Source organism: Lithobates pipiens, unplaced genomic scaffold, assembly GCF_037356315.1.
Source record: "Lithobates pipiens isolate NorthernLeopardFrog02 unplaced genomic scaffold, aLitPip1_a1.2 Scaffold_1, whole genome shotgun sequence".
In the NCBI taxonomy this organism is placed as follows: domain Eukaryota; kingdom Metazoa; phylum Chordata; class Amphibia; order Anura; family Ranidae; genus Lithobates; species Lithobates pipiens.
In genome coordinates, this window is record NW_027507685.1 from 242,662,365 (window position 1) to 242,675,581 (window position 13,217).

Genomic DNA, 13,217 nt, shown 5'->3' on the forward strand with positions numbered 1-13,217 from the left:
AAACAAACAAATCTTTTATTAGAATAAACTTGTATCTGGAATATCATGCTGTGACACTTCAGGTCTAGATTCACACTCGTCTCTATCACAACCCATGGTGACCATTGAAAATTTTTGCTGTGCAGAAGCTGCTAGCTCAGTATTAAAATCAGAGCCTGGCAGCCAAGGGCCACCTACGCGTCCCTTTTGTGGGAACCTCGTTCTGCTTATCCCTTAAGGTGTTTTTTTTTTTTTAAAGAGTGTAGCAAAATAACTAAGACTCTAAGGCTCGGTTCACACTGGGGGCGACACGACGCGGCACGACTTGCCGTGCCGCGACCTGACAAGTCGCCCCCGTTCTGTACTACGGAACCGTTCTAAGAGGAGCGACTCGAGTCGCTCCGACTTAGAAAAAAGGTTCCTGTACTACTTTTGGGCGACCTCGGGCGACTTGCATTGACTTCTATACAGAAGTCATTTGCAAGTCGCCGCTGAGGTCGCGGCAGGTCGCGGTGCGGCAAGTCGTGTCGCCCCCTGTGTGAACCGAGCCTTAAAGTAAACCTGCCACAAACCTGACTAGAGCATTCACAATTTCCTACTGATTTTTTACTTGTATGAATTTGATGGGATTTGGACACTCTTCAAAGTTAGAAGAAAAAGCAATGGGCAGTTCTACTGTTTACTTTTGGACTTCGCTGAATATTCTTGTAATATCTTTGCATTTTAATTTAGGAGACTCGCATTGGGAATCGGAGTGCAGGCTCTGCAGACGAGAGCGATACTTTATTTAAGAAGAATCCTCGTGTCATGAAGCCATCAGGTCTAAAATTTAATTGTTTTTATGTCTTCTGGACTAATGTGAAGGGCAGTTGACAAGTTGACAATGCTTATGAGAGTTATGCTATCAGTTAATATTAAAGTGGAGGGTCACACAAAAATCGAACCTTCCTTTTCGGAACCCCTCTGATGTCACATTTGGCACCTTTTTTAAGGGGGTGCAGATACCGGTCTAAGACAGGTATTTGCACCCACTTCCGGGCATAGACACCCATGGGAGTCTACGCCTCTTCACACCACCGCCCCCCCCCCCCCCCCCCGCGCGCTGTCTGCTGGGACACACATGGGTCCCAGAAGATAGCTGGGACCATTTAGGACATGCAGCGCAACTCACACATGCGCAGTAGGGAACCGAGAAGTGAAGCCGCAATGCTTCACTTCCTGATTCCTTCACCGAGAATGGAGGTGGCAGCTGCCGAGAGCCAAGGAGAGCCGATTGATCGTCTTCTGCTGCCGACATTGCTGGACGCTGGGACAGGTAAGTGTCCATTTATTAAAAGTCAGAAGCTGCAGTATTTGTAGCTGCTGGCTTTGAATAAATATATATACCTCCTCTTTTAAGTACTGTATTTATTGGTGTATAACATGTGCCGGTGTACAACACGCACCCCAAGTTTAGGAGGGAAGTTTAAGGAAAAAAACGTACATTTGAAATGCCCATCAATGCAGCTTTATCAGGGTCCATCTGCAGCCTTGCCCAAAATTGCAGCATGATCGATTTTAAATTGTTAGCACCGCCAAGATAGACCGAGCCGGATGTGCTGTGTACTCGGCTCCTCTTGGCTCAGCTCGCAGTTCTGCCCCTTGGCTCAGCTCCTATGATGAACACGAGAGGACCCCTTTAATAATAACTGCGTACACCATGTTAAAAACCACAAGTGAAAAGAATATGTGACCCAGATGGCGTGTCGTAACGGATGCCTTCTGTGGAAGTCTGTAATGACGAAACCGGTCAGGACGTGACCAACACGACATCCCAGAAGTTACGCTTTGTGCTCCACCGTCTACCCGGAAGTGATTGCGGTATCTGCAAGGAAACACTCGCTCCATCCAGGACGGCTGATCATGGTGATGGCGCCATCTGGGTCACAGATTCTTTTCACTTGTGGTTTTTAACTTGATGTATGCAGTTATTATTAAGGGGTCCTCTTGTGTATGGGGGGTTTTGTCTATAAATAAACGAGATTACGCTATGTGCGTTTTTCTTGTGTTTTATGACATGACTCTGGAGCCTATACTAGTGGATCGTGATGGTGATAAGGTCTTAGGATCTGAGTGGCTGTTGTTTATTCTACCATAATGCTGGTTCATTAAGAGGTTTCTGGTGAGTTTGACCCCCTGGGGGAGTGTGCTGCACAAAGTGGATTTTTATAAAAAAAATAAGAGAGATTGCGCTATGGAATAGTTCTAAATAAACCAATTTTAAGATGAGGTAAGAGCTGCCTCTACTTGGTATGCCCCTCCCAAAAATGAGAGGGGCTGGTTAGCATATGAAAAAGAAATCAGGTAGAGTTGGCGCTATACCTTTTAAATTTACAATGCGTATCATTATACAGCCTCTAATTGTGTTCTTAAATTAGTTATTCAGGCAATTATCTAACCACTTAATATAGTATATAATAATGATCTTAATACTTATATGGAATGGGATTGTGTCACTTTTTATTTTGTATTTTTTTTCATTATGAACTAAGTAAATAATGTGAACCTGAGCCCCTGCGGGGGTACAGGTATTATGTATTTTAATTCATTATAGTATATACGGATGCAGTGTTCCAAATTTGTTATTTAAGATACAGACATATAACATGCACACCCTGTCCAACTTCCAACAACACGGGACGGGATATTTTAATATTATGGTACAGGGCGCCTTTTGTTTGGATGTATTCACCATCATCTATAATATGTCAGGCAAAATGCACACAAATTTCAGGAGACTTAGTAGAAGGAACGATTGGCGATTTCCCTTGCTAAAGATGGCGCTGGGATGCTTGGCGCATGAGCGGAACACTGCACCCTATATAATCAGAGAGGAGCACTAATATGGCCGCTCTTGATGACGTCAGCGTGACGAAACCGGTAGGCATGGCTATAGAGACGTGACCTCTCTTGAATACACCACAGCAGCTGGCGATGTGAGGATTTTACACAGCGGTTTTAACTTTGATGAAATGTGAGTAGGTTTTCTGTTTGTAATAAACTTCCTTCAAAGACATATTACACTATGGGCTCTCTTCATCTTTCCATGTAAATGCACGATTGAGAATTTAAAACATGGATGAATGGCCACATTCCCAGGGAGATGCCAGAAAGTGACACAGGGGCTAAACACTGTGAAGGCTGGTTTCCCCTAGTAGGGGCAAGGATCTGGTGAGTGCAATATAATTCACTTACACCAAAGAGCACCGGGGATTTTCTTTGGACTTTTGCACAAGGCACCACTCGGAAATTATATATTTGCTATGAACGGTTTGACATATCCTAAAGGACTTGTTGGCACTTTATATCTATAGGATAATAGGATTGGACTTTATTTTTTTTAGATTTTAGTATAATTGATTTGTTCAGTTTTTGTTTTTTTTATACACAATTTACTTTTCTAATTTTTTCTGACACCGATGATTAATTGGTTAGATAATTGCACAGATAACTAATTTAAGAACACAATTAGAGGCTGTATAATGATACACATTGTAAATTTAAAGGTATAGCGCCAACTCTACCTGATTTCATATACAAAGTGGATTTTGTTCACTACTTCTGGTGAAAGGCATGTTTGGACCACTTTGATTCAACATTCAAAACCCCTTTTCAACTGTCCCTATTACCATCTACTGCTTATAGACTTTTATTTTGGGCGGAACACCACGTGCTCTGATATTGTACTTTTATATCATGTATGATTTTAGCGCTGTTTTAGTATTTGAATGATCCAGTGTTTTGACTGTTTATACTACTATACTACTGTTTGATATATATAATATATAGAGAGAGAGAGAGAAATTGTGTGTGTGTGTGTGTGTATATCTACCTAATTATTTTATTTTTTAACATCACTTCATTACATCAATGACAATTAAGAACTATTTTTTATATACATTTTTAGATAACAGCAAGTCCACCATATATTTACATCCAGAGAGAGAAAATATATATAGATACAGAGAGAAATTTTTATATATGTGTGTGTATATGTGTGTGTGTGATATATATATATATATATATATATATATATATGTATCTATCTATATGTATTATTACATACATACAGTGCCTTGCGAAAGTATTCGGCCCCCTTGAACTTTTCAACCTTTTGCCACATTTCAGGCTTCAAACATAAAGATATAAGATTTTAATTTTTTGTGAAGAGTCACCAACAAGTGGGACACAATTATGAAGTGGAACGAAATCTATTGGATTTTTGAAACTTTTTTTAACTAATAAAAAAATGAAAAGTGGGGCGTGCAAAATTATTCGGCCCCCTTGCGTTAATACTTTGTAGAGCCACCTTTTGCTGCGATTACAGCTTCAAGTCGCTTGGGGTATGTCTCTATCAGTTTTGCACATCGAGAGACTGAAATTCTTGCCCATTCTTCCTTGCAAAACAGCTCGAGCTCAGTGAGGTTGGATGGAGAGCGTTTGTGAACAGCAGTTTTCAGCTCTTTCCACAGATTCTCGATTGGATTCAGGTCTGGACTTTGACTTGGCCATTCTAACACCTGGATACGTTTATTTGTGAACCATTCCTTTGTAGATTTTGCTGTATGTATGCTTTTTGGGATCATTGTCTTGTTGGAAGATAAATCTTCGTCCCAGTTTCAGGTCTTTTGCAGACTCCAACAGGTTTTCATCCAGAATGGTCCTGTATTTGGCTGCATCCATCTTCCCCTCAATTTTAACCATCTTCCCTGTCCCTGCTGAAGAAAAGCAGGCCCAAACCATGATGCTGCCACCACCATGTTTGACAGTGGGGATGGTGTGTTGAGGGTGATGAGCTGTGTTGCTTTTACACCAAACATATCGTTTTGCATTGTGGGCAAAAAGTTGGATTTTGGTTTCATCTGACCAGAGCACCTTCTTCCACATGTTTGGTGTGTCTCCCAGGTGGCTTGTGGCAAACTTTAGACGTTACTTTTTATGGATATCTTTGAGAAATGGCTTTCTTCTTGCCACTCTTCCATAAAGGCCAGATTTGTGCAGTGTACGACTGATTGTTGTCCTATGGACAGACTCTCTCACCTCAGCTGTAGTTCTCTGCAGTTCATCCAGAGTGATCATGGGCCTCTTGGCTGCATCTCTGATCAGTCTTCCCCTTGTCTGAGCTGAACGTTTAGAGGGACGGCCAGGTCTTGGTAGATTTGCAGTGGTCTGATACTCCTTCCATTTCAAAATTATCGCTTGCACAGTGCTCCTTGGGATGTTTAAAGCTTGGGAAATCTTTTTGTATCCAAATCCGGCTTTAAACTTCTCCACAACAGTATTACGGACCTGCCTGGTGTGTTCCTTGGTCTTCATGATGCTCTCTGCGCTTTCAACAGAACCCTGAGACTATCACAGAGCAGGTGCATTTATACAGAGACTTGATTACACACAGGTGGATTCTATTTATCACCATCAGTCATTTAGGACAACATTGGATCATTCAGAGATCCTCGCTGAACTTCTGGAGTGAGTTTGCTGCACTGAAAGTAAAGGGGCCGAATAATTTTGCACGCACCACTTTTCAGTTTTTTATTTGCTAAAAAAGTTTAAAATTATCCAATAGATTTCGTTCCGGGGCCGAATACTTTTGCAAGGCACTGTATATACATACATACGTGTGTGTATGAGAGAGAGATGAATTATCTCTTTCTACCTAATTTTATTTTTTAACATCACTTCATTACATCAGTAACAATTATGAACTATTTCTTTTAATGTACATTTTAGATTACAGCAAGTCCACCATAGATTTACGTCCAGAAGAGAAGGTCAAAGAACAAAGATTCATGGGGGATCGAAGCAAGTCTGTTCCAGGGCTGAATGTAGAAATGGTTTGTATTGTGCATTACCCGTATACTCGCTCTGTGTGATTTCTCTGCAGGCTATAAATTAATAAGCTCTCTGAATCTCAGAAAACAATATTCCTTCCAGGCTCAGTAGGATGAAGACAATCTCAGTTTGCCATACTCCACAATTGTATGTCGTCTTGGCACCGAGTTTCCTAATGCAGACCAGGCACTTTATTAAAATCTAATGTTATTTATTCCATGGTACTTTAATCCAACCTTTCACCAACAAAAATGGTTGTTGACCACCTGCTTCTCTTGTTCATTTTCACCATTTTTGTTTTTAATAGGATGAGGAAGATGAAGATATTGATAACTTGGTGGAAATCCATCGTTCAAACATAGCAAGAGGCAGCTTGCGCAGTGGGACATCCACGGTTAGAACCACATTTTATTTGAAATATAAACACTTGGCAAAGGGTGCATGCCCATAGAATGGTTATTTCAGAATTGTGTGTTTTTTATTTCAGTGTAGGTGGCATTAGTTATGTAGCTTCCATGTGCTAATTTTAAAGGCTTATTGCCGTAAAGTGTTTGGGGACCCGGGTCCTGCCCCGTTTTTTTTCAGCAGCAGTGATTTTAATAATGTTTAAAGTGATACAATAACAATTAAATATTCCTTTAAATATTGTGCCTGAGGGGTCCCCTTACAAGTGGCGCATCTGTGCAATGTATAGAACAGTGCCGCAGCAAAATTACATTTCTAAAGGAAAAAATGTAATTTAAACTTGCTTGCAGCTGTAATGTATTGCCTAATCGTAATATGGATGCCCCCTTTAACAAGGGGGCACCCAGATTCCACCTCCCCCAACTATGTGAATGGGTAGGGGTACAGTGTACCCCTACCCATTCACCAAAAAGTGTAAAAACCACAATAGACAGTTTTTGACAATTCCTTTATTTAAAAAAAAAAAAAGGAAAAATTGTGTCCCGCAATGTCCATCCATCTTCAATCATGCCGTCCGATGGACCCGAAAAAAAGTAAAAAAAAGGAAAAAAACTCCGCCTTCATGGGAGGCCTCCTAGTGACTGCTGTCAATTGGCTGAGACAGCTGTTATAAAGGCAAGAGTGGGGCCACCCGCTAACGTAACTGGATGAACCTCCCCCTCTGACATCACATGATGTCAGAAGGGGGTGGGGTTCACTCGATTACGTCACTGGGTGGCCCCGCCCTTGCCTATATAACAGCTGTTACAGCCAAGAGACAGCAGTCACCGGGAGGCCTCCCATCAAGGCAGAGTTTTTTTTTTTCTATATTTCAGGTCCGTTGGGCAGCGTGATTGAAGATGGATGGACTTTTTATTTATTTTTTCTATTTTATTAAAGGAATTGTCAGAAATTGTCTATTGTTTTTTACTTTTTGACACTTTTGATACTTTTTTGGTGAATGGGTAGGGGTACAATGTACCCCATTCCCATTAACATGGGGGGTGGGATCTGGAAGCCCTCTTGTTAACGGGGGCTTCCGGATTCCCAATAAGCCCCCCACCCGCAGACCGACCCCCACAACCTCTGGGCCAGGGTTGTGGGGAAGAGGCCCTTATCCCCATCAACATGGAAACAAGGTGCTTTGGGGGGATCACGGCAGGCAGCCTGGTATCGTTTGCTTGTCCCCCCCCCCCTTTTCTGCTTGTGCAGATAAGGGTCTGGTATGGATTTTGGGGGAGACCCTACGCCAATTTTCTTTATTAATTTTGACTTTGGATTTGGCATAGATTTTAGAAGAAATTCAAAGGGCCTGATATAGGTTTTGGGGGGAACACCACGCCATTTTTTTCTTAATACCATCATAACCATGTCAGTGCACTGTATTATATACGGTACTTTGCACTGTGTGTGTGTGTGTGTGTGTGTGTCTGTGTATATATTTTATTTATTAATAATATTTAGACTGACTGCACTGTGTATATGTATATGTGTGTGTGTGTGTGTTTGGCCAATTGTGGCTCTCACAGCAGACCTCGCTGTGATTGGCTAAAGCATGCAGGTCAGGTGCATTGTTTTGGTCACTCGGCGGCCATCAATGCACTGCGATCTTGCAGTGCAATTTTGGACACTCCGGGGCGCTCAAATTTGCCACGAACGCCCCATATGTTTTGGTTCGTTTGTGAAGAAACGAACACCCGATGTTCGAGTCGAAATTGCGTTCAATTCGAACATCGGGACCATCCCTAATTATTATGGATTCTGAAGAAAGGGGACCATTCAAAATTATGGTTATATCAAAGTCCTATAGTGGTGCCAAATAGATATTGAAAATATAGAGGATGTCTTCTACAGACAGTAAGCTAGCTTGGCCATCTGGAGTGCAACACGTATGCTCTAGTAATATGGCCAAATTGGCACATGGCTCATCAAAGGTGACGGTATGAGTACCACAGCCACAATGTTACATTGTTAAATGTTTAACATGCCCTCTGCATGTTGGAGGGGGACTAAACTGTATCTGAGCAACAGAAACGAAAAACTCTGTGTAATTAATTTTTAATAATTAGAGCAAACTCACCCATCTATCCATGTCTCCATGCTTACTTTTATTTAGAAATAACTTTGAAAAACACACCCCTAGCATTTCTAGCTGTGGCCATCTTGAGTAAGGGCAGATGATACATGTAGTATTTACTTCCTGGAATCCATCTGCCCTTAGCTGAGGCATGCAGGCAGGAGGGTGTACAGTATTTAACTGAGAAAGTCCCTCCTTCACATGTCCTGTGTGTTGTGTTTGTGCTCTGGATATGCATGCAAATTTGCCTATTTGTGTGTGCAAATCCTACCCACTCCACCCAGAACTGATAAAAATGAATTTTGGTTGGAGCTGGGGATGATCTGTCTGTTTCCCTTCCTACAGAGCACGCTGGGGAGCATGATGAGTATTTACAGCGAGGCCGGAGATTACGGGAACATCCTAGTAACTGGAGAAATCGTCTTCTCTGTGAAATATGACGGAAAGACACAGATCCTCAGCATTCTGGTGAAGGAGTGCCGCAACTTGGCCTACGGAGATGACGCAAAGAGACGTTCCAACCCGTAATTCACGTTCTTTTTTTATGTTCAGTTTTCCATAGAGCATCAAAGTTTCCTCTTTTATTGTTAGTTTGTTGCAATCTGCTGAACAGAGCTGAGAGCCATACATATCTGCCTCAAGGGAATCCAATCTTACTGGACTTGTAATTAGGGTTGCACCAATACCACTTTTTTAAGATGGAGTACAAGTACCGATACTTTTTTGTTCAAGTACTCGCCGATACCGATTGCCAATACGTCTTCTTTTTTTCTTTTTCTTTTTTATGTCATGGGACAGTGGCACTAACATGCAGCACTGATAGTTGGCACTGATGAGGCGTGGACTGTCAGTAGGTTTTTTTTTTGTTTGTTTTTTTTTTTTTATCAGTCCTGTTGGGAGGGGGGCTTTGGTGAGATATCAGGGGTCTAAGCAGACCCCTGATATCTCCGCTTTGAGATGGGAGAAGGACTGAGGATAGAGATTCCCCAGTGCCTTTCTCAGCAGCCTCAGCTGCACTGAGGATGATTGGACAGGAGACAGAGGCTCCTTTTCATTCATAAACTGAAGCATCGTAAACACAGATTTCGATGCTCTGTTATGAATGGACAGTCGTGATCACACTGGCTCTGTGCATTCAGAAAAGGAAGGAGCTGGTAAATGACAGATTTACCGTCCCTTCCTCTGCGCTTCATTCTGAAAGATCCAGGAAACGGGGGATCCGGAGGAGGCCAAGGAGAGACAGGGAGGACACAGGGGGAGATGGAGAATGACACAGAGGGGGACCCGGAGGACGAAACTAATCGGGACCCACAGGATGACACAGGGAGCACAGAGTGGGACAGCCGGGGTGATTGGTGCGGTGATGGGGGCAGTTACAAGCACCGATCTCTCTGACAGCCACAGGAGGGAGAGGAGGAGAAACGGATGTCAGAAAAGCTATACAGGGAGATCAGTGCTGGTAACTTCCCTCACCACCACACCGATCACCTCTGAGGCTGCCCAAGTATCGGGTCAAGCATCGGAGCATTTGCACGATTACCAGTACTCATGCAAATGCTCGGTATCGGTATTGGTGCAACCCTACTTGTAATCGGTAGTGAGACAGTAAAACATAATCACAGTGTAAAGTTTACACTTGCACTTTGGGGGGAAGTAAAAGCAGGCCCATTGAACAATGACCGAAACATTAATTTCCCTATCACCCTGCCCCCCTTACATCAGATATCCCCATCATGGTGCCACCTTACATCAGATATCCCCATCATGGTGCCCCCTTACATCAGATATCCCCATCATGGTGCCCCCTTCATCAGATATCCCCATCATGGTGCCCCCTTACATCAGATATCCCCATCATGGTGCCCCCTTACAACAGATATCCCCATCATGGTGCCCCCTTACATCAGATATCCCCATCACAGTGTCCCCTTACATCAAGCGTCCTCATCAGTGTCCCCCTTACATCAAGCGTCCTCATCAGTGTCCCCCTTTCATCAGGTGCCTCAAACACAGTGGTCCCCTTCCATCAGGGGTCCCCATCACAGTGACCCGATTCATTAAGTGTCTTCTTCCATCAGGTGTCCCTATCACAGTGTCCCCCTTCATCAGATGTCCCTATCACCGTGCCCCCTTCAATCAGGTGCCCCCTTCCATCAGGTGTCCTCATCACAGTGGCCTCTTCCATCAGGTGTCCCTATCCATTAGATGTCCCCTTCCAATAGGTGTTCCCATCACAGTTCCCTCTTCCATCAAGTGCCCCCTTCCATCCAATGCCCCATTCACAGTGCCCCCTTCCATCCAATGCGCCATTCACAGTGCCCCCTTCCATCCAATGTCCCCATCACAGTGCCCCCTTCCATCAGGTATCCCCATCACACTGCCCCCCTTCCATCAGGTGTCCCGAACACAGTGCCCTCTTCCATCTGGTGTGTCCATCACAGTGCCCTCTTCCATCTGGTGTGTCCATCACAGTGCACTCTTCCGTAAGGTGTTCCCATCACAGTGCCCCCTTCAACCAGGTGTTCCCATCACAGTTCCCTCTTCCATCAGGTGTCCCCATCACCATGCCTCCTTCCATCAGGTGTCCCCATGACAGTGCTCTCTTCCATAAGGTGTTCCCATCACAGTGCCCCCTTCAACCAGGTGTTCCCATCACAGTTCCCTCTTCCATCAGGTGTCCCCATCACCATGCCTCCTTCCATCAGGTGTCCCCATGACAATGCTCTCTTCCATAAGGTATTCCCATCACAGTGCCCCCTTACATCAGGTGTCCTCATCACGGTGTCCGCTACCGTCAAGTGTCCCCAACACCATGCCTTCTTCCATCAGATGTCCCCATTGCAGTGCCACTGTACCTTTTTTATGGGAAGGTAGAGGGCGGGAGCTGGCGAAGACTAAAAGTCCACTTCTCTCATCCTATGATGCTGAGTGTGGGGCATGCATCTGACATCATTGTTGTTAGGATGTGGGGGGATCTGTGCTGGGGACTGGCTGGCTGGCGATCCAGGTGGCTCTGTTAATTTGGATCTGGACCATGGGCCAATATTTAGTAATGTTTGATGTAAAGAGTATATTTTTTGCCATGTTATTTAGGAAGTGTTAAGTTGTACATCTGCAATCCCTTCTTTTAGATATGTCAAGTCCTATCTCCTGCCCGACAAGTCCCGCCCAGGAAAACGCAAAACGACAATTAAACGGAACACCGTCAATCCTCTGTATGCTGAAACGTTACAGGTAAGTAGAGTGATTTGATCTAAACAGAAAAATATATTTTTATTTAAAGCTGAACTCTGGTCATCTTTAAAAAAGCAAAGATAAAATAGATTTTGTTTATTTGTCTCTAGTATATTGTCCCGGAATCAGTCCTGCTTTCCAGAACCTTACAGCTCTCCGTCTGGCACCATGACCGCTTTGGAAGGAATACATTCCTCGGGGAGGTGAACCTGCCTCTGGACTCCTGGAACTTTGACAGTACGATGGACGAGTGTCTTCCTCTGCATAGCAAGGTGACTCTTCTCACATTTCTTTCATCCACCAGTGGTACCTGTTTCTGTGATGGCATCATTTTTCAGTTTTTATGAGCGTTTGTTAAATGAATTATTAACCTACATGACAACAAACATAATGTCAGTCAATGAGGGTGTATATACACAATTATGGTGCAATACAAAGGTGGCCTGGAATCTTGCTCAACCAACAGTTAGCTCCTAGCTTTAGTTTCCTGGGAATTTGAACAAATGTCTGAACTTTTGCCTGTTCGGTCCCCTGTTCAGCGAGACCTGTGCATTATATACAGAAGCAATGTTTCTACTACATCTGTATATTACAGCTTCTTGCTGTCACTGGTTCCTAAGGAAGCCACGAGTGCTTGCACCTACAGCATCCCTAGAAACCACCGACATCGCAGGGAATCTTCATCATAAGGAATTCCCACTGGTCATATTTGGACAGTGACCTCATTACTACCCCTACCCCCTTTCTTTGAATTGCGGGATTTCCCCTGTGACATCACTGGTTCCTAAGGAAGCCGCGAGTGCTTGCACCTGCGGCATCCCTAGGGACCACTGACCTTACAGGGAATCCCCATCGCAAGGAATTCCCACTGGCCAGATGTAGGAAAAGATGTCACTGCTATCCCCACCTCATTTTTTTGCTTTTATAGGAGCAAGGATTCCCTTGTCATGTCACTGGTACCTGTAGAAACTGCAGGTACTTGCACTGGCGGCATCTCTAGAAGCTACTAACATCAGGAGGCATCCCCATCATTAGGAATTCACCCTGCTTATATTTGAGCAGTGATGTTGCTGCAATTCCCATCCATTTGCATTTAAAGGAGTGGGGATTCCCTTCTGACATCACTGGTTGCTAAGGAAGCTGCGGGTGCTTGCGAAGGAACCAGCAAAGTCCTGGGGAATCCTTTTAAGTAAAGTGGAAGGGAATGCAGTGACATCACTAGCTTTTTTTTTGGTCAATGATATTGAGCAATGACATTGACTAAATATGGGCATGGCCATATTTGGTCAATGATGTTACCACTATCTCCACCCCTTCCCTTATCTAGCCAATGACAGTGTGGGGCGTGTTGTGTAAGCCCTTGTACACACGATCGGAGATTCTGATGGAATGTGTCCGGCCGGAGCGTTTTGTCGGATATTCCGACTGTGTGTGATCTACGTCAGACTGTTTCCGTCGGAATATCCGTTGGACCAAATTTTCCAACTTGCCGGAAACATTTTCCGACAAAATGCTCCGATCGGACATACTCCGATCATGTTTAGAGAATTCCGATCGGACAAAGTGCCACGCATGCTCAGATCAAATTCCTACACCAAAGCTATTGGCTAGT

The 13,217-nt window shown here is 43.8% G+C and overlaps 1 protein-coding gene across 4 annotated transcripts in view; it reads left to right on the forward strand.

The window, feature by feature from the left end:
• SYTL4 (synaptotagmin like 4) overlaps positions 1-13,217 on the forward strand; it is a 158,152-nt gene that overhangs the window by 134,102 nt on the left and 10,833 nt on the right. For all 4 annotated transcript variants that reach the window (XM_077484793.1, XM_077484790.1, XM_077484794.1 and 1 more), the window contains 6 exons: positions 712-799; positions 5,749-5,852; positions 6,158-6,244; positions 8,717-8,895; positions 11,503-11,605; positions 11,716-11,877. In XM_077484793.1, the coding sequence (XP_077340919.1) occupies positions 712-799; positions 5,749-5,852; positions 6,158-6,244; positions 8,717-8,895; positions 11,503-11,605; positions 11,716-11,877 (723 nt within the window). The remainder of the gene's footprint in view (positions 1-711; positions 800-5,748; positions 5,853-6,157; positions 6,245-8,716; positions 8,896-11,502; positions 11,606-11,715; positions 11,878-13,217) is intronic.